Raw genomic sequence first — 22,273 nt, forward strand, 5'->3', positions numbered from 1 at the left:
CGGGAAGGCAAAGTGTTCATCATACTCCTTGTAAGATGCAAGTCATCGCTGAGCCTGATAGAAAGGATATTTAATATCGTTACAATAAGTGATGATTACTGACAAAGCGTTGTGTTTCCCAGTATGTTAACATCTTCAACCATTTTTCCTTCTGTTTGGGGAGTCACTGGAGGTGCGTTGAGTTCATTTGAACGTTTGCTACGTGGCCGAACGGTTTGTACTGAACGACACGTGTCCGCAAAACGTTTAACAGACTTTGAGGCACGTTTGCTCTGGTTTGGTAGGTGTGGTGAGCGTTCTTGGTGGGTTTCAATTAATCCCGCCTGGTCGCCAGTGTAGGCGTATTTTGTATCCGCTGAAAATTGAATCGATTCGATTTGGAACCGGGCTGGCTCCCGGGCATGAGCCATGTGCCCTGTTCAAAGCCTACGGCGAAGTCTCAAAACAAAAGTGACGTAATTAAGCACATGTAGTAATGACTAAGATTCTGTGTTTCCCATGCAAAAGGGTTAATGTTTCCTTGACAAAATGATCGAGCGGTGCAGATTACTGTTCGATTTGAGAATGGTGCGCCTCCCTCCCCGCTTTCGCCCGGTGACGTGACGGGGCCCCGCGGCTCAGCATAATCGAATCTTGCCATTATACCTCAGCGATGGTTTGGTGTGGTTTGAAGCAATGACTGCCGTATTTAAAGGGCAGTGGCCATGCTGATAGCGTTCCCCAATCCACAACCAACCAATCCCCGTTTTTCAACTGGTTGTACAGTACAGCACCGTTTCTGTGCAATTGAACGTCAAAACGTACTGAACGCAGCCCGGGGAAAGCCGCGATAGCACGACAAGCCAATCATTACGGGGCTAATGCACGCCTCTTTAGCTTAGCTCGGCCAATCAGCGAGTCGGATTCTGAAGGGAGTGCCCATCCCCCCACTAACACAGCCCTGCCAAGCTGTAGTTTAGGAAGTTCATAACGTCTCTGCATCTGCAGGCCGCCGACGCAGGGTTGGGTTTCTATTTCCACAGCCGAGATTCGGGGGGGAACAACAACATGGAGCCGGAGATGGAGGACAACACGTTGGAATTAATGGTAAACTTTGGTGAGATTAGGTCCCCGGGGTTGCTATTGGGCTCGAAAAGGAACCGTGGAGGCTTGAATCGAAGGCTAGGGGCTACCAGTTCTAACCGACGGTCAGGAGAGGTGGAGGAAAAATGAGGGGGAACTAGAAATAGAGGGAGGGCCTGAAAGAGCGATGTTTTCCCTTGAGTATCCTGGTCGACACCTAACTATCTTTCAAAGTGACAGTGTAGTCCCTTCCCTTTGCAGTGGACAATTTGAATCAGTGACATGTAAAATAGTCGAAAGGTTACTGAAAGTCGTCCGCTGAAGAAAGCCAAGATTTTCGGGGTAGCGTTTCACTGCAGTGACGCTGCGCCACACGGCCCAGTGTGTCATAGTTAGTTAGCTAACTAGTTAGCCTGTTAGCTATGGACACAACATACATGACTAGCTATAAAAATGTATATTAACATCATATAAACAGAATGAAGCGTGTTGCCCCCACCCCTCTTCAATGTCGATATGTCATTGTAGCTAGTGTGCGTGTTTGTTTATAAAGCTGCGTAGAAGGAAGTGGGCATCAACATTAACTAGTTAGAAAGAGGAATTTAAATGGCTAACTCCATTACTAACGTAGCTAGTAGTTGGGCACCCTGACATTGTGTTGTGATTCATGAACCATTTCAATTTACTTGACCCTCAGTAGTTTCATTTTGACAGCTACATAAATGCCAGCTGTCTAAGTTAGCTAGCTATTGAGGTTGTATTTGGTTTTTCATCTTGTCATCGTTCAATTTACCAAGGAAGCTAACGTTAGCTCGCAGTATGCATTGGTAGCTGATTAGCTAGTTAGCTGAACTAGACACATGATCCGCCCAAAAGACAATATCATATTTCGGGGGGTTATAGCTGTTTGCCCAGAGTTATAGTTTGTTAGTGGTTGGTCTGACATAATTTTTGATAGAGGACGTCAGCTAATTGCCAGTCTTTTGACAGGCAAATGTGAGAGCTAGCTAGAAGCTGTAAACAGAGTTTATAGCCACAGTAAGTGGGATACCTAGTCAGTTGTACAACTGAATGCCTTCAACTGAAATGTCTTGCCTAAGCCTGATATTTACAGTAAAAGGGTCTGATCAAAAAGTAACGGATTTGGTTCCAGCCAGCAGAGAAAGTGAAATTCCACAGACAAGACTGTCTCCTCACACCACAGCAAGGATGGCATTACTTTCATGCTGAATCAGAAATGAGTAATACTCTTTTAAGTGATTCACCTGTAACTAACGAATCTGTCAGGACTTGAGTTTTCCATTTTCCTATTTAGGTAAACGTCACACCCCTCTCTAAAACACAACTACTTTAAAAAGTAGACCTGCAAGTAAACTACATTGAACTTGAGCTAGGATATGTTCCATGTCTCTGTTCTATTTACCCTCAGGCCTACCCAGGACCCAGGTGTAGCCTTTCCCCAACCTAGGTCATATTAGATGGTTATATTATATGGCCTACTTTCACTGAATTGTTTGGCATGTACACTCATGTTGGCTTTGTTCTAGATTGTTTTCTGTGTGTGTCTGCATTTTGTCCCTATGTAAATCACTAACCACTTCCATAGTGTGATGATGGCAGAGCAGAGGGCAGGGCATTAACAAAAATCTGAGGGCAGAAAATTGACAAACATGCCTGTTGCCCCTCCCACTCCTCTTCCCATCCCCACCCACTTCATATCTAATAATGCTTTTGTATGTCTAACTATGCCTTGTGTTTCAAGTGTGTGTATGTGTTTTTGCGCTCACTGTGCAAATGTGCTTGTAGTTCTAATACTGGTTTTTCCCCTCACTACCCCCAACTCCTCCTCCCTTCTCTTCTCCTCATCCTCAAAAACACTGGTTTGGTTACACATCTCTCTCCTCAACACCAATCTATTCTTTCCTATTCTGTTTGGTCATCATTGTCTTCACTCTTCATTTCTCCCAATCCTGTTTTTTTTAATCTACATTTTCTTTCCCTCTGTCTCTGACCCTCTTCCTTCTGCTGCGCTCTTATCGATCCTCTAAGCCTCATCTCCTTTCCTCCCCTTCATCTTTCTTGTTCCTCATCTCTCTTTTCCTCTCTCTCTCTCATCACCCTTTCTCTCCCTCCATGTGTCATTCCTGTTTTCTCTCCTTTCATTCCTCTCTCCCTCTCCTCTCCTCTTTTCTCTCTCTCTCTCTCACACAGAGCTCTGTGCCTCGCTCTCTCTGGCTGGGCTGCTCCTCGGTGGCAGAGAGTTTGTGTGCGCTCAGGTGCCTGCAGAGCATCCCCTCTACCCGGGCTCACAACCAGGTTCTGCTACTCTCTCCTCTTAATTCTGACCGACCTACCTACTGCCCCACTCTCTCCTCCCTCTTCTTCACCCCCTAACACCACACCACCACGTACTGTGTCCTGCATCCTCCCATGGCCCTTTTGCCTTCCCGCCTCTCCCTCCTCCAAACTCTGCTCTTCTCTTAGGCACCTCTCTGGCATCTTCTGCTCCAAGGTAGATCCAGGCCAGCTTCCAAAAGATTGTTAACGTTACACCATAAGCTGAACATTGATGATAAACCACTGTGAGCATAATAGGCTAACACATGAATCACAGGAACAGGCTTCTATCAAGCCTGGCCAAACCTAGCAAGTACTGATCAAAGTGAAAGTTAAGCTTCCGGTAGCTAGGCCACGTCTCTCCCTCCCTCGCAACTGTAAAGAGGAAGTGTCGCATGTTTTTATTTTTATTAAACAAAAAAATAGGCCACATTCTGTGGTTATTGCACAAGTTCACCTGGTAAAAGTTGTTTAGTTAATCTGAATCAGAATAGCAGAGTTGGCTGGGGGTGGACAATAAGGAGAGGCTAACAGAGCATGTTGCCTGGAGGTGTGTAGGATTGGGGGTGCCCCCCCCCCGCCCTGCCTGTTAGGCGTAGTGAGGCTCTGTGGTATGCTTGCCTGGGTGTCACTGGCTGCCTGTCCCTATGGCCTAGGCTGCTCTCTACACCACCGGTCTGTCTGCTTTGTACTGAACTGCTAGTGTCTGCATCAGCCCTGACCTTGTCTGTGTACCCGTCTGTCTGTGTACCCGTCTGTCTGTCCTGTTACTATTGGTTTAAAACAGTGGTCACCAATCAGTTGATCACGATCAGCTGGTCGATGTCCAAGGCATTCCTAGTTGATCACGATCAGCTGGTCGATGTCCAAGGCATTCCTAGTTGATCACCATATATGAGTTAGCAGTCCTTGTGCCGGGAACGCCAAGTGTTCCCATTTTGATCCATTTTATGTATCTGAAGGTAGAACTCGCCTAGCCGGCAGGCCCAGGGCGCATATCAAGTGCCCTTATAGGCCTACCACTTGCCAATCAGAGAGCTCAGATTACAATGTCTGAACAGTTTCCTGTACAAAGAAGCCCGGAACACACATTAAAGTTGATACTGTGAGATTTCCAAACTTTTTAAAATGATGGCTAGAGCGAGACTCAATGAATACAGCAAAGAGCTGCTGTTTTTATTTGTAAGGTCATGTTTAAGTTATTCAGCACTGTCAACACTTTGTTCAACACCTTTTATAAGCTATAAAATGCACGTTCTCCCTACTTCCACTCACGCTACAACCAGCACTGCAGCTGTAATGAATGAGTAAAGCAAAGTGTTCCGATAAGCTTGCATTGTTAATATTAGCGCCTTGTCTTTTTTTTAATATCAAGGAATATTTCACTTTTTCTGATCATAGGAGTAACATGAACTGGTGCATGAGACAGAAATAATGCTGTGCAATTTGAGTTTCGCCATCAGCTGGAAGACTGTATCCCCTTTTCTCAGCGGAGGGACACTGAGAGGCAGCCTAACTGCTGCTCCCTCCCCTCAGACTGACCATCAGATGCAGGTCATCGGTCCAGTAAAAAAAAAATCTATATATTATTATGCTCACTTAGCTGTGCCTCAAGTAACACAACAAATGATCTAACTTTTTACATTTCAAAATGTTCTGAGCAGAACAACATTGGCAGGGCCGTTCAAGCAGTGATAATGTATTGGGCCTATAGCTTACTGTACAAACCTCATTGCTACAGAACTGTTTTTAATTGGTTAATGTTGCATAGGCATTACTTTCTGTAAAAACTTTTTACTTCATGTAAAATAAGAATCCTACATCTTGACTCAAAGGTTGGTGACCACTAGTCTAAAACGATACAGTGCAATATCAGTTTCATTTTTGCAGATGAGGTAGCACGTCTATCCTCTAAAGAAATACCTTCTATGGTTGTCTTCTACTGACATCCATACACACCTGGACAGGGCTCTCGGTAGTCTGACTGGTTCAGATGAAGTGTGTGTAAGGGATACGGCCATATTATAAACCTGCACTGTCGTTTCTCCGTACAGAACAAGTCAGTCATGTTGTCGTCGTCTCTCCGTACAGAACACGTCAGTCATGTTGTCGTCTCCTCTCCGTACAGAACACGTCAGTCATGTCGTCGTCTCCTCTCCGTACAGAACACGTCAGTCATGTCGTCGTCTCCTCTCCGTACAGAACACGTCAGTCATGTCGTCGTCTCCTCTCCGTACAGAACACGTCAGTCATGTCGTCGTCTCCTCTCCGTACAGAACACGTCAGTCATGTCGTCGTCTCCTCTCCGTACAGAACACGTCAGTCATGTCGTCGTCTCCTCTCCGTACAGAACACGTCAGTCATGTTGTCGTCGTCTCTCCGTACAGAACACGTCAGTCATGTTGTCGTCGTCTCTCCGTACAGAACACGTCAGTCATGTCGTCGTCTCTCCGTACAGAACACGTCAGTCATGTTGTCGTCTCTCCGTACAGAACACGTCAGTCATGTTGTCGTCGTCTCTCCGTACAGAACACGTCAGTCATGTCGTCGTCGTCTCTCCGTACAGAACACGTCAGTCATGTCGTCGTCGTCTCTCCGTACAGAACACGTCAGTCATGTCGTCGTCGTCTCTCCGTACAGAACACGTCAGTCATGTCGTCGTCGTCTCTCCGTACAGAACACGTCAGTCATGTCGTCGTCGTCGTCTCTCCGTACAGAACACGTCAGTCATGTCGTCGTCGTCGTCTCTCCGTACAGAACACGTCAGTCATGTCGTCGTCGTCGTCTCTCCGTACAGAACACGTCAGTCATGTCGTCGTCGTCGTCTCTCCGTACAGAACACGTCAGTCATGTCGTCGTCGTCGTCTCTCCGTACAGAACACGTCAGTCATGTCGTCGTCGTCTCTCCGTACAGAACACGTCAGTCATGTCGTCGTCGTCTCTCCGTACAGAACACGTCAGTCATGTCGTCGTCGTCTCTCCGTACAGAACACGTCAGTCATGTCGTCGTCGTCTCTCCGTACAGAACACGTCAGTCATGTCGTCGTCGTCTCTCCGTACAGAACACGTCAGTCATGTCGTCGTCGTCTCTCCGTACAGAACACGTCAGTCATGTCGTCGTCGTCTCTCCGTACAGAACACGTCAGTCATGTCGTCGTCGTCTCTCCGTACAGAACACGTCAGTCATGTCGTCGTCGTCTCTCCGTACAGAACACGTCAGTCATGTCGTCGTCGTCTCTCCGTACAGAACACGTCAGTCATGTCGTCGTCGTCGTCTCTCCGTACAGAACACGTCAGTCATGTCGTCGTCGTCGTCTCTCCGTACAGAACACGTCAGTCATGTCGTCGTCGTCTCTCCGTACAGAACACGTCAGTCATGTCGTCGTCGTCTCTCCGTACAGAACACGTCAGTCATGTTGTCTCCGTCTCTCCGTACAGAACACGTCAGTCATGTCGTCGTCGTCTCTCCGTACAGAACACGTCAGTCATGTCGTCGTCGTCTCTCCGTACAGAACACGTCAGTCATGTCGTCGTCGTCTCTCCGTACAGAACACGTCAGTCATGTTGTCTCCGTCTCTCCGTACAGAACACGTCAGTCATGTTGTCTCCGTACAGAACACGTCAGTCATGTCGTCGTCGTCGTCTCTCCGTACAGAACACGTCAGTCATGTCGTCGTCGTCGTCTCTCCGTACAGAACACGTCAGTCATGTCGTCGTCGTCGTCTCTCCGTACAGAACACGTCAGTCATGTCGTCGTCGTCGTCTCTCCGTACAGAACACGTCAGTCATGTTGTCGTCGTCTCTCCGTACAGAACACGTCAGTCATGTTGTCGTCGTCTCTCCGTACAGAACACGTCAGTCATGTCGTCGTCTCTCCGTACAAAACACGTCAGTCATGTCGTCGTCTCTCCGTACAGAACACGTCAGTCATGTCGTCGTCTCTCCGTACAGAACACGTCAGTCATGTCGTCGTCTCTCCGTACAGAACACGTCAGTCATGTCGTCGTCTCTCCGTACAGAACACGTCAGTCATGTCGTCGTCTCTCCGTACAGAACACGTCAGTCATGTCGTCGTCTCTCCGTACAGAACACGTCAGTCATGTCGTCGTCTCTCCGTACAGAACACGTCAGTCATGTCGTCGTCTCTCCGTACAGAACACGTCAGTCATGTCGTCGTCTCTCCGTACAGAACACGTCAGTCATGTCGTCGTCTCTCCGTACAGAACACGTCAGTCATGTCGTCGTCTCTCCGTACAGAACACGTCAGTCATGTCGTCGTCTCTCCGTACAGAACACGACAGTCATGTCGTCGTCGTCTCTCCGTACAGAACACGTCAGTCATGTCGTCGTCGTCTCTCCGTACAGAACACGTCAGTCATGTCGTCGTCGTCTCTCCGTACAGAACACGTCAGTCATGATGTCGTCGTCTCTCCGTACAGAACACGTCAGTCATGTTGTCGTCGTCTCTCCGTACAGAACACGTCAGTCATGTTGTCGTCGTCTCTCCGTACAGAACACGTCAGTCATGTTGTCGTCGTCTCTCCGTACAGAACACGTCAGTCATGTTGTCGTCGTCTCTCCGTACAGAACACGTCAGTCATGTTGTCGTCGTCTCTCCGTACAGAACACGTCAGTCATGTTGTCGTCGTCTCTCCGTACAGAACACGTCAGTCATGTCGTCGTCTCTCCGTACAGAACACGTCAGTCATGTCGTCGTCTCTCCGTACAGAACACGTCAGTCATGTCGTCGTCTCTCCGTACAGAACACGTCAGTCATGTCGTCGTCTCTCCGTACAGAACACGTCAGTCATGTCGTCGTCTCTCCGTACAGAACACGTCAGTCATGTCGTCGTCTCTCCGTACAGAACACGTCAGTCATGTCGTCGTCTCTCCGTACAGAACACGTCAGTCATGTCGTCGTCTCTCCGTACAGAACACGTCAGTCATGTCGTCGTCTCTCCGTACAGAACACGTCAGTCATGTCGTCGTCTCTCCGTACAGAACACGTCAGTCATGTCGTCGTCTCTCCGTACAGAACACGTCAGTCATGTCGTCGTCTCTCCGTACAGAACACGTCAGTCATGTCGTCGTCGTCTCTTCCGTACAGAACACGTCAGTCATGTCGTCGTCGTCTCCTCTCCGTACAGAACACGTCAGTCATGTCGTCGTCGTCTCCTCTCCGTACAGAACACGTCAGTCATGTCGTCGTCGTCTCCTCTCCGTACAGAACACGTCAGTCATGTCGTCGTCTCTCCGTACAGAACACGACAGTCATGTTGTCGTCGTCTCTCCGTACAGAACACGTCAGTCATGTTGTCGTCGTCTCTCCGTACAGAACACGTCAGTCATGTTGTTGTCTCCGTACAGAACACGTCAGTCATGTCGTCGTCTCTCCGTACAGAACACGTCAGTCATGTCGTCGTCTCTCCGTACAGAACACGACAGTCATGTCGTCGTCTCTCCGTACAGAACACGACAGTCATGTCGTCGTCGTCTCTCCGTACAGAACACGTCAGTCATGTCGTCGTCGTCGTCTCTCCGTACAGAACACGTCAGTCATGTCGTCGTCTCTCCGTACAGAACACGTCAGTCATGTCGTCGTCTCTCCGTACAGAACACGTCAGTCATGTCGTCGTCTCTCCGTACAGAACACGTCAGTCATGTCGTCTCCTCTCCGTACAGAACACGTCAGTCATGTCGTCTCCTCTCCGTACAGAACACGTCAGTCATGTCGTCGTCTCCTCTCCGTACAGAACACGTCAGTCATGTCGTCGTCGTCTCCTCTCCGTACAGAACACGTCAGTCATGTCGTCGTCGTCTCCTCTCCGTACAGAACACGTCAGTCATGTCGTCGTCGTCTCCTCTCCGTACAGAACACGTCAGTCATGTCGTCGTCGTCTCCTCTCCGTACAGAACACGTCAGTCATGTCGTCGTCGTCTCCTCTCCGTACAGAACACGTCAGTCATGTCGTCGTCGTCTCCTCTCCGTACAGAACACGTCAGTCATGTCGTCGTCTCTCCGTACAGAACACGACAGTCATGTCGTCGTCTCTCCGTACAGAACACGTCAGTCATGTCGTCGTCTCTCCGTACAGAACACGTCAGTCATGTCGTCGTCGTCGTCGTCTCTCCGTACAGAACACGTCAGTCATGTTGTTGTTGTTGTCTCCGTACAGAACACGTCAGTCATGTCGTCGTCTCTCCGTACAGAACACGACAGTCATGTCGTCGTCGTCTCTCCGTACAGAACACGACAGTCATGTCGTCGTCGTCTCTCCGTACAGAACACGTCAGTCATGTCGTCGTCGTCTCTCCGTACAGAACACGTCAGTTATGATGTCGTCGTCTCTCCGTACAGAACACGTCAGTCATGTTGTCGTCGTCTCTCCGTACAGAACACGTCAGTCATGTTGTCGTCGTCTCTCCGTACAGAACACGTCAGTCATGTCGTCGTCTCTCCGTACAGAACACGTCAGTCATGTCGTCGTCTCTCCGTACAGAACACGTCAGTCATGTCGTCGTCTCTCCGTACAGAACACGTCAGTCATGTCGTCGTCTCCTCTCCGTACAGAACACGTCAGTCATGTCGTCGTCTCCTCTCCGTACAGAACACGTCAGTCATGTCGTCGTCGTCGTCGTCTCCTCTCCGTACAGAACACGTCAGTCATGTCGTCGTCGTCTCCTCTCCGTACAGAACACGTCAGTCATGTCGTCGTCGTCTCCTCTCCGTACAGAACACGTCAGTCATGTCGTCGTCGTCTCCTCTCCGTACAGAACACGTCAGTCATGTCGTCGTCGTCTCCTCTCCGTACAGAACACGTCAGTCATGTCGTCGTCTCTCCGTACAGAACACGTCAGTCATGTCGTCGTCTCTCCGTACAGAACACGTCAGTCATGTCGTCGTCTCTCCGTACAGAACACGACAGTCATGTCGTCGTCTCTCCGTACAGAACACGACAGTCATGTCGTCGTCTCTCCGTACAGAACACGTCAGTCATGTCGTCGTCTCTCCGTACAGAACACGTCAGTCATGTCGTCGTCGTCGTCTCTCCGTACAGAACACGTCAGTCATGTCGTCGTCGTCGTCTCTCCGTACAGAACACGTCAGTCATGTCGTCGTCGTCGTCTCCGTACAGAACACGTCAGTCATGTTGTTGTTGTTGTCTCCGTACAGAACACGTCAGTCATGTCGTCGTCTCTCCGTACAGAACACGTCAGTCATGTCGTCGTCTCTCCGTACAGAACACGTCAGTCATGTCGTCGTCTCTCCGTACAGAACACGTCAGTCATGTCGTCGTCTCTCCGTACAGAACACGTCAGTCATGTCGTCGTCTCTCCGTACAGAACACGTCAGTCATGTCGTCGTCTCTCCGTACAGAACACGTCAGTCATGTCGTCGTCTCTCCGTACAGAACACGTCAGTCATGTCGTCGTCTCTCCGTACAGAACACGTCAGTCATGTCGTCGTCTTTCCGTACAGAACACGTCAGTCATGTCGTCGTCTCTCCGTACAGAACACGTCAGTCATGTCGTCGTCTCTCCGTACAGAACACGTCAGTCATGTTGTTGTTGTCTCCGTACAGAACACGTCAGTCATGTTGTTGTTGTCTCCGTACAGAACACGTCAGTGATGGAGTCCCAGAACCACGTAGACGACCTCTCCCCAAAGAAAACCACAGTTCTCACCAAGGTGTGTGTGTGTGTGTGTAGGTGGATTATGAGTGCATGTCATCTATGTCATCTGTTTTAGAGATTAAATCATAAAATGTATCCATCGTCCATGAAAAACGCCTAACTTATGTCAATGGGAAATGAGATTTTAGTGGGAAGGGAACTCATAGTGCATGTGTGTGTTAGGGATATGCATCTTTCCTATTCAAGACGATTGGATATGTATGTAGAGACATGGTCTACTATACAGGAGCGATACGTATGTAGAGACATGGTCTACTATACAGGAGCGATACGTATGTAGAGACATGGTCTACTATACAGGAACGATACGTATGTAGAGACATGGTCTACTATACAGGAACGATACGTATGTAGAGACATGGTCTACTATACAGGAACGATACGTATGTGGAGACATGGTCTACTATACAGGAACGATACGTATGTGGAGACATGGTCTACTATACAGGAACGATACGTATGTGGAGACATGGTCTACTATACAGGAACGATACGTATGTGGAGACATGGTCTACTATACAGGAACGATACGTATGTCGAGACATGGTCTACTATACAGGAACGATACGTATGTCGAGACATGGTCTACTATACAGGAACGATACGTATGTCGAGACATGGTCTACGATACGTTTTAGTTTGAAACGATTCGGTTTGACTATAGAATGATACTATTTGATGCGTTAGTATTTGTTGTGTAAACATACATTTTCCGTTTGAAAATGAAAATCTCCTGCAGATGGAGCTCATGCGCTGGGCCTCTCTGAGCTGAATCTGTCAGAGCTGACTTCTGTGTGTTTTTGTGTGTAAATGATTTGTCTATGCTGTATGTACACTATCTATACAAAAGTATTTGGACACCCCTTTTCAAATTTGTGGATTCAGCTGTTTCAGCCACACCCGTTACTGACGGGTGTATAAAATCGAGCTCCCAGCCATGCAATCTCCATAGACAAACACAGGCAGTAGAATGGCCTTACTGAAGAGCTCAGTGACATTAAACGTGGCACCGTCATAGGATGCCACCTTTCCAACAAGTCAGTTTGTCATATTTCTGCCCTGCTGAACTGCCCCAGTCAACTGTAAGTGCTGTTATTGTGAAGTGGAAACGTCTAGGAGCAACAACGGCTCAGCCGAGAAGTGCTAGGCCACACAAGCTCACAGAACGGGATTTCCGAGTGCTGAAGCGTGTAAAAATCGTCTGTCCTCGGTTGCAACACTCACTACCGAGTTCCAAAGTGCCTCTGAAAGCAACATCAGCACAAGAACTGTTCGGCGGGAGCTTCATGAAATAGGTTTCCATGGCCAAGCAGCTGCACACAAGCCCAAGATCTCCATGCGCAATGCCAAGCGTCGGCTGGAGTGGTGTAAAGCTCGCTGCCATTGGACTCTGGAGCAGTGGAAACACTTTCTTTGAAGTGATGAATCACGCTAAACCATCTGGCAGTCCAATCTAGGTTTGGCAGATGCCAGGAGAACGTGCCAACTGTAAAGTTTGGTAAAGGTGGAATAATGGTCTGGGGCTGTTTTTCATGGTTCTGCTTCCATGGTTCCAGTGAAGGAAAATCTGTGTTCTACAGAATACAATGACATTCTAGACGATTCTGTGCTTCCAACTTTGTGGCAACAGTTTGGGAAGGCCCTTTCCTGTTTCAGCATGACAATGGCCCTGTGGACAAAGCGAGAACCATACAGAAAGTTTGTCAAGATTGTTGTGGAAGAACTTGACTGGCCTACAAAGAACCCTGACCTCAACCCCATCAAACACCTTTAGTATGAATAGGAACGCCGACTGTGAGCCAGGCTTAATCGCCAAACATCAGTGTCCGACCTCACTAATGCTCTTGTGGCTGAATGGAAGTAATTCCCTGCAGCATTGTTCCAACATCTAGATGAAAGCCTTCCCAGAAGAGTGGAGGCTGTTGTAGCAGCAAAGGGGGGACCAACTCCATATTAACACCCATGATGTTGGAATGAGATGTTCGATGAGCAGGTGTCAATGTACTTTTGTGTCTATGGTGTATACCCCTCAAACGCAACTCTGGACCTCAAAGCCGGTTCCACTGTTTTTTTTCCCATTGTTCCCCTCAATCAGGGACTGATTTAGACTTGACACCAGTTGGGTGCAATTATCAGGTAGAACATAAAACCAGCAGCCTCCGAACCTCGTAGGTTAAGAGTTGAATACCCCTGCTGTGAACTATGTAGGCAGCTGATCAGAGCCATCTACCAACCCACTACCGCTGTCAGATTAGGCATCTACCTACCCGCTACCGCTGTCAGATTAGGCATCTACCTACCCGCTACCGCTGTCAGATTAGGCATCTACCTACCCGCTACCGCTGTCAGATTAGGCATCTACCGGCCCGCTACCACTGTCAGATTAGGCATCTACCGGCCCGCTACCGCTGTCAGATTAGGCATCTACCGGCCCGCTACCGCTGTCAGATTAGGCATCTACCGGCCCGCTACCGCTGTCAGATTAGGCATCTACCGGCCCGCTACCGCTGTCAGATTAGGCATCTACCGGCCCGCTACCGCTGTTAGATTAGGCATCTACCGGCCCGCTACCGCTGTCAGATTAGGCATCTACCGGCCCGCTACCGCTGTCAGATTAGGCATCTACCGGCCCGCTACCGCTGTCAGATTAGGCATCTACCGGCCCGCTACCGCTGTCAGATTAGGCATCTACCGGCCCGCTACCGCTGTCAGGTGCAGATGTGTAAGATCTGGAGCATGTCGTCTACCTCGCGTTGGTCAGCGTGCGAAGCGGTGCTCAGTTTGACTAGGCTACTGATATTCACTGGGGTTGTTTAGCTTGCAGATAACTGACTGTCAACACAGTTACATGCAGTGCTACACTGAAGGAGAGGACACATCAGTTGTCACAAGATGAGGTATTTTCAGAAAGTAGAAAGAATGTAAAACGAGGAACAACAAATGTGAACCGGCAATTCCTTAAATTGGAATTGATTTTCTGACCGATGGATGCTACATTTGGATTGGTTTGGGGTCCGCTTACCAATGCACTTGTTTTAAACATTTGAATCGGGGAGCGATGTGTATCAGGGAGTCATTACATCCCGTGTGTGTGAGTAACCCTTCTGTCCTCTCCCTGTCAGCTTAGTAATGGTCCTGTAATGACAGGCTCTCGTAAGCGTCCGTCAGAGGGGAACTGTGACAAGGAGAAGGAGAAGGAGCAGTGCATCGCCCTGTTTGACCAGTGGTCTGAGACTGACCAGGTGGAGTTTGTAGAACACCTCATCTCCCATATGTGCCACTACCAACACGGCCACATCAACTCCTACCTCAAACCCATGCTTCAACGTGACTTCATCACAGCACTGCCAGGTAACACACACACACACGTTCAGATTCTCCAACCAACTTTGAATCCTTACACACACACACACACCACTGACTTCTGAACTCTCACACACTCATCCACACGCATTGATCTTCTCACACACTGACTCACACTTGCACCCTCTTTCTCCCTCTGTGTTTCTCCCTCTAGCCCAGGGCCTGGACCACATAGCAGAGAGCATCCTGTCGTTCCTGGACGCGCAGTCTCTGTGCTCGGCAGAGCTGGTGTGTAAGGAGTGGCAGAGGGTGATCTCGGAGGGTATGCTCTGGAAGAAACTCATAGAACGCATGGTCCGCACAGACCCCCTCTGGAAAGGCCTGTCAGAGAGGCACCAGTGGTGAGCGCGTGTACACTGAAACAATTTCACCTGACTACTTTTGAATTCTGAAATTTGAGTTCTCATTGGTTTATTGTTCTGTCCGTCATCTAAGGGAGAAGTATCTGTTCAAGAACCGAACAACAGAAGTCCCGCCCAACTCCTACTATCACTCGCTCTACCCCAAGATCATCCAGGACATAGAGGTAAGACTGTAGCTTGTCACAAACAAACCCTAGCCCTTTTTGGTTTCATAGGGCTCTGGTGTAAAGTAGTGTACTCTAGAGGGAATGCCATTTGGGAAGCGTGTTGTGTACCTATAGACCTTGATGAAAAGGCTGATTCATCTTGATGGAAAAGAGAGATTTTCCTCTCTCACCTTGTTGTTCTCCCCATCAGTCTCATCTCTTGTTTTTCCTCACTCACATATTCACTCCTTTCTCTCTCTTCTCTACCTGCCCTGTTGTCTTCTTGTGTATCCCTTCTCTCTCTTCCCACTCCCTGTGAACCTCCCCTCTCCACCCTGTCTCTGCTTCCCCCTTCTCTCCCCCCTTCTCTCTCCCCCCTTCTCTCTCCCCCCTTCTCTCTCCCCCCTTCTGTCTCTCTCTAGACTATCGAGGCTAACTGGCGGTGTGGCAGACACAACCTACAGAGGATCCAGTGTCGGTCAGAGAACAGTAAAGGAGTCTACTGCCTCCAGTACGACGACGATAAGATCATCAGTGGCCTTAGAGACAACTCCATAAAGGTGTGTGTGAGTGACTGTGCCTATCTTTTTGACAGGACAAGATGGATGAATCATCATGGTATTAGACTACCTTTGAAGTGAAACAGCAGCTTGTCTTTCTCCGAGAACAGATGTGAATTAATATATGAAAGGAGTAATTGTTCCACTCATCTGTCCTGGAGGGAGAAAGGGAGGGGCGTGAGGATTTGTCTTATTGTTTTAGAGGGGGGGGGGGGGGGTGTGAGGTACCCAGGAAAGGGCTAGCCTGCCCAACTCCAGAGCTCCAGTACAAAGAGATGCCTCCACACTGCAGGGAAATGGAGCATGGTCAATACTCTGAGACCAGCTCATTCTTACCCTGACCCAGATCTCCTGCTCTGTGTCTGTCTGTGTGTGTGTGTGTGTGTGTGTGTGTAGATCTGGGACAAGCAGTCTCTGGAGTGTCTGAAGATTCTGACAGGTCATACAGGCTCTGTGCTGTGTCTGCAGTATGATGAGAGGGTCATAGTCACTGGCTCCTCCGACTCCACTGTCAGGTATGACCCAGCCGTCATTATACACGCACACTTAGGTTCGTCCAAATGGCACCTATTCACTCCGTAGTGCACTAGTTTTGACCAGGACCCGTAGGTTTAGGTTTCTGGTCAAAAGTAGTTCACTACTGTATATGGAGACTACAGTGGCATTTTGGGACACCTATATGATACCTCCACACCTAACTGTGATATAGGACTACTTCACTGTCAGCTCCATGGAAATCCACACAGAATCCCTACATTAGCATCCTAGAAACGTGACTAAAGTAAGGATAACCAACTGTCGGGTGCATCCGTCTCCACATCGCTCTGCTTGACCCCCTTAGCCGTCTGTGATCTGTCTTCAACCACTGTCCCAAATGGCAGCTTATTCCCGATGAAGTGCATTGCTTTTGACCAGGGCCCGTAAGGATCTGGTCTAAAGTAATGCACTATGTAGGGAATAGCGTACCATTTGGGACGCGGTCACACTGAGTCACGGTTAGTTTCAACTGTCACACTAGCCAGCCCTCTGAGGAGCCAAACATGGAGAGACTTCTGGTTGCACTCTGCCTTGAGGTTTCACTAGACGTCTAGGAAACCTTCCTCATGTATTTATAGTTGGCGTGTTACACTGCGCTGTCCACCATCTGTGAATGCCAGTCTCTCTCTACCACACTTAATACAGTCTGTGCAGTTGTCTGTAGACACACTGATTGTAGGCATTGCCAGAAGAGAGCTCAATTTAATGGTCAACAGTCGCCACCCTCCAGGGTCGGTCTAAATGGTCAACGGTCGCCACCCTCCAGGGTCGGTCTAAATGGTCAACGGTCGCCACCCTCCAGGGTCGGTCTAAATGGTCAACGGTCGCCACCCTCCAGGGTCGGTCTAAATGGTCAACGGTCGCCACCCTCCAGGGTCGGTCTAAATGGTCAACGGTCGCCACCCTCCAGGGTCGGTCTAAATGGTCAACGGTCGCCACCCTCCAGGGTCGGTCTATCTTTGACAATGTAATAATTCTGACGGACTGTTCAGTGAATGTCAAAATGGTTAGCTAACATTTTCACAATGCCCAACATGAGGCAAGACTGTGTGCCAACACATTGCAGTGCCTGCTGCGTACAGACACTCAACCTTCACACACTCATTACTTCACTCTCCCTTAGAGGTATCCAAGGAAAATGTGACTTCACTTCCTTAGCAACGGCTTGACGGGCACTTGTTTCCAGTGTGTGTTCTGAGTGAGTGTTTGATCCCCTCTCCCTGGCGAGCAGTGGAACTCAATAAAAACGTTCTTGACGGCTGGTCCCGTGTGTGTGTTGACTGGGACTCGGCCCAATGTATCACTCTGTTTGCGTTGCTTTCACTAATAAGTCTCTTTCGCTCTCTCGCCATCTCTTTCCCTCTTTCCTCTCCCTATCATACCCCTCTCTCCATCTCTCTTGCCCTTCTCTCTCTCTCCTCCCCCGTCCGTGCAGGGTGTGGGACGTGACGTCAGGTGAAGTACTCAACACTCTGATCCACCACAACGAGGCGGTGCTCCACCTGCGCTTCTGTAACGGTCTGATGGTGACGTGTTCCAAGGACCGCTCCATCGCCGTGTGGGACATGGCCTCGCCCACCGACATCAGCCTCCGGCGGGTCCTCGTGGGGCACCGCGCCGCCGTCAACGTGGTCGACTTCGACGACAAATACATTGTGTCGGCGTCTGGAGACCGCACCATCAAGGTGTGAGGGGCGTGTGGGAGAACGGTGGGATTAGATCAGTCTTGGTATATAGAATATGGGGCTTCTGTGTATGTTTGTGCATATTGAGTATTTCAATGTCTCTACAGTGGTGGATTTTGGTGTTTCATTTTCATATTGATGCGGGGCATCATATCGGAGTGTCTCTGCTGCCCCCTGCAGGTGTGGAGCACCAGTACGTGTGAGTTTGTGCGCACACTAAACGGACACAAGCGAGGCATCGCCTGCCTGCAGTACAGAGACAGACTAGTGGTCAGCGGCTCCTCAGACAACACCATACGGTAGGGGAGAGTTTTCTACTAGGTTTACGAGGTGTAGTGGGATGTGTGTCTGAGTAAAATGTTGTCGGTCATGAGACAGGGTTCGCACAAGGTGCTTGGAAGTTCTTAAATCCAGGTACTGGAATACCATGAAAATCTGACGTTTTCTCAAGTTGGTACTTGAGAAGAACAGATAATGATCAAATATGTTAGAGTAATGTATTGGTTTTGCAAATTAATTTCCAGGCAGACTATGCAGTTTTATTTCCTCAAATGTTTCGCATTCTGGTTTCCAGGCGAGCTCGCTCATTCCACCCACGCTGCCAGGCAGGTACAGAACTGATTCATTAGGCGCTGCCAAACGTTACATCCATAGCTAAAATGCTGGTCAAATGTAGATTCAATCCTACCTTTTGTGCGCATGTAAAAGGTCTAGGATGTTTTATTTCAGCTCATGAAACATGGACCAACACTCTTTAAATGTTTATATATTCGTTTAGTATAGTTTACTCACCTTTTTACCACTACATCACTGGACCCAACCAACCCACACTGTAAGGTGTAAAAAATGAGTCAGACTTTGGAGGGCCACATGATCCCCCACATGATCCCCCACATGATCCTTCATGATCCCTGGAGGGCCACATGATCCTTCATGATCCCTGGAGGGCCACATGATCCCTCATGATCCCTGGAGGGCCACATGATCCCTCATGATCCCTGGAGGGCCACATGATCCCTCATGATCCCTGGAGGGCCACATGATCCCTCATGATCCCTGGAGGGCCACATGATCCCTCATGATCCCTGGAGGGCCACATGATCCCTCATGATCCCTGGAGGGCCACATGATCCCTCATGATCCCTGGAGGGCCACATGATCCCTGGAGGGCCACATGATCCCTCATGATCCCTGGAGGGCCACATGATCCCCCACATGATCCCTGGAGGGCCACATGATCCCTCATGATCCCTGGAGGGCCACATGATCCCCCACATGATCCCTGGAGGGCCACATGATCCCCCACATGATCCCTGGAGGGCCACATGATCCCTGGAGGGCCACATGATCCCTGGAGGGCCACATGATCCCTCACATGATCCCTGGAGGGCCACATGATCCCTCACATGATCCCTGGAGGGCCACATGATCCCTCACATGATCCCTGGAGGGCCACATGATCCCTGGAGGGCCACAATTCTGTATCTTGTGCTGGTGCCAGTTCTACATTGAGACTTTTTCCCTTCAACCTCCAGATTTGTTTTGCTAATCGCCTCATTCACTGGACGCCCGCCATATTCTGCTTTATCAAGCAGCAGGCGTGCTCCTGCCATTCTGGTGGCCGTTCACGTGCAGTTTTCCTCACCCAGCCCACCTGACCGGAGACACTAAAGCAGCCAGTCAGAAGCAAGGTGCTTTTTCGTAGCTATTAAGTAGTAGCTTCCCAAAGGCCCAATAAACAGTCATTAAGCTGGAATGGTTGAGTCATGTGAAATAGGAAATGTGTGTTCACCAGAGTCCCAAAACTCTGCTCACCACTACTCTAATTACATCATCAGTACTGACTTACCACTCATCTATGTAGTGAAACAACAATGTATTATTGACTAGAACTTTTAAGTAGTAATGAATACAAAGTTTGTTTTTGTTAAAAATGAGGTTGAAAGACTGCCATTCTGGTGGCGACTAGAAACAATTGCGTAATATCAACTATTACAAATTGATGGTCCTTGAAAATAAATATTAGTGTGAGGAAGAAGTACTTGAATTTGACTGTATGAACCCTGATGAACTGTAATGTCAATGTGTGGGCTCCAGGTTATGGGATATTGAGTGTGGAGCGTGTTTGCGGGTGTTGGAGGGTCATGAGGAACTGGTCCGCTGCATTCGCTTCGACAACAAGAGGATCGTCAGTGGTGCCTACGACGGGTGAGACACACACACACACACACACACACACACACACACACACACACAGTAAAACAGTTTACTAATTGATCGTTGTCTTCCAACAAAAACACACACACACACACTGCTGGTCTGACCTTGTCTCTTCTCTCTGCAGTAAGATAAAGGTGTGGGATCTGCAAGCTGCTCTGGATCCACGAGCCCCAGCCAGCACCTTGTGCCTGCGCACCCTGGTGGTGAGTTTCTGTGTGTGTGACTCTGTCAAGGTGTTTGAGGTGATTGTCATGCTAATAAATGCGTCTGTTTTCAGGAGCACTCGGGACGTGTGTTCCGGCTGCAGTTCGACGAGTTCCAGATCATCAGCAGTTCCCATGACGACACCATCCTCATCTGGGACTTCTTGAATGTGTCGACCAATGGCCAGTCAGAGGGCCGGTCCCCCTCACGAACCTACACCTATATCTCCAGATAGCAGGTAAAAAAAACACACACACACACGCTGAAACTCTGGCTTGTAGTTGCTGATCTGTCTCCGTCCTTTAGGTGGCGCCATCCACTGCAGCGAGTCCTGGAGGAGCTGATATCTGATTGGCTGATGGAGTGTGTGTTGCAGAGGCGCTCAACTCGTCTTCTTCCTCATCCTTTTGTCAGTACCCCTGTTCTGACAAGGACTCTCCCACCACACCCCTGAAACACATACACACTGCAACGTTTCCCACTGTAGAATGCACACACACACACACCTGCACGTTCATATTCTATCACTGGCTTATGTTCCCCTATCTACAGTAACCCGCCAACAGTGGACTAGACATATCTTACTCCTTACCTTAGTAAATCCCTTCCCTTCAGAAGTCCTACCTTAAGCTCCAGTTCTTCAGTTCCCAACCCTAGACACACACGGATGGCCAGAGAATGACCTTGGCGCTGCAGAGTGGGAGAGAGAGACTCTTGAACTCAGCTCCGAGAGAAGGTGGATGAGAGATGGAGTGAGTAAAGCAGGGAGGGAGGGATAGACCTCACTCCATCTCTCCTGGTTCTTTCGCTTCTTCTGCCTGGAATGAACACTTGTTCGGGACACACACTCAAGTGTGTGTGTGTGTGTGTGTGTGTGTGTGTGCGCGCTCGCACGCGTGTGTATGGTGTGCGTGGAGACTTGGGAAATGCGGTGAAGAGACTGGGCTTGTCGCCATGGAAACAGACGTGCATGTTGTGGTTGCTGGGGATACAGCGTCCTGGCAACCTTTTTTTTTTTTGACTCTTACATTCTTACTGTTTTTTTATTATTTTGTATTTTTATTTGACAACATTTTGTTCTTATTAAAATCATACTAAGCATTGTAGTTCACTTTCTCATTCACTGTTCTATTGTCACATTTCCTCTCCATCTCTCTGATCATCTGTGCTTGCTTTAGTTATGAGAGAATCTGGAACTCTGGGCTCAGTTCAGCTGTGAACTGAGTTGTCTTGTCAAACAAATGTGTTGTATATTAAAATGATTTTTTTTAAAGACGTTGTGAATAAAGTACTTGGCATTGGGGGTGCGTTGAGCCGACTAGAGTGTGTGACATCAGTGAGAGTACCCAGATGTTAGTCTGTGTCCTTAATGACCATTTCAACTTGCAGATAGTTATGAATGTCTGCTCTTCTGAACTTTGCCAGGAGGTGGTGCTCTAACCCCAGTTTATCACTGATGAGCGTGTCATGCTGAAACACTAGTCTTAACCATGTAGTTACTCCCCTTATCGATTACAACTGGTTCTAATACACTACCCACTCTTATGAACAGGAGAACGAACCCTGTAGGAAACCTGTCATTTTCCTTATTCACAAAAATGTGGTTTCCCTTAGCAACAGTACTGGAGATGGGAGTACAGTTTTGATAGATGTGGAACCTGCAGTGGCTGCTGGGATAATGATCTTGTTCCAGGATGTACTGTAATTTCAAATGCCAGAGTTCAAACTACAACCTGCAGAGCTTGGCTCTGTCCCAAATGACACTGGTCAAAAGTAGTGCATTTAATATAGGGATCCATTTGGGACACATACCTTCTCCTATTCATGATTGGGGTAGCTGAGACTCTGGGTAAAGTTAGGGAGCATATGTAGTGTAGAAACTGGCTCCATACCGGTAGCTGTTATCCTTCACCATCGGATGGGTGGATTCAACTTGTTATTGGAAGTCTTGTGGAGAGTGTGTGTGTGTGAAAAGCAGAGGGTTCCTGTTGTGGGATATGATACTGTGTTTAGTGTAGCACTGAGGTAGAATTACTGCTGTTGTCTGGATGTGTGTGGACGTGGGTGAGACTGTTAAGAGTATGGGTGTGTGTGGGGTGGTG

At 48.7% G+C, this 22,273-nt stretch overlaps 1 protein-coding gene across 6 annotated transcripts; it reads left to right on the top strand.

Annotated features, from left to right (window-relative positions):
• The first annotated feature begins 942 nt into the window (after window positions 1-942).
• Window positions 943-21,474, top strand: LOC115205340 (F-box/WD repeat-containing protein 11). 6 transcript variants are annotated; one of them, XM_029771189.1, is made up of 14 exons: window positions 943-1,086; window positions 3,274-3,378; window positions 11,018-11,089; window positions 14,217-14,445; window positions 14,612-14,798; window positions 14,893-14,983; window positions 15,388-15,525; window positions 15,922-16,040; window positions 17,498-17,747; window positions 17,928-18,046; window positions 19,845-19,955; window positions 20,092-20,170; window positions 20,245-20,409; window positions 20,478-21,474. In XM_029771189.1, the coding sequence occupies exons 1-13, from the start codon at window positions 1,048-1,050 to the stop codon at window positions 20,404-20,406; spliced, it is 1,701 nt and encodes a 566-aa protein (XP_029627049.1). In that variant the 5' UTR covers window positions 943-1,047; the 3' UTR covers window positions 20,407-20,409; window positions 20,478-21,474. The 6 variants fall into 6 exon arrangements, with proteins under 6 accessions (XP_029627049.1, XP_029627050.1, XP_029627053.1 ...); XM_029771190.1 differs by lacking the exon at window positions 3,274-3,378 and having other exon boundaries at window positions 944-1,086; XM_029771191.1 differs by lacking the exon at window positions 3,274-3,378 and having other exon boundaries at window positions 1,076-1,096.
• The last annotated feature ends 799 nt before the right edge of the window (window positions 21,475-22,273 follow it).

This window comes from Salmo trutta, chromosome 13, assembly GCF_901001165.1.
Source record: "Salmo trutta chromosome 13, fSalTru1.1, whole genome shotgun sequence".
NCBI lineage: Eukaryota > Metazoa > Chordata > Actinopteri > Salmoniformes > Salmonidae > Salmo > Salmo trutta.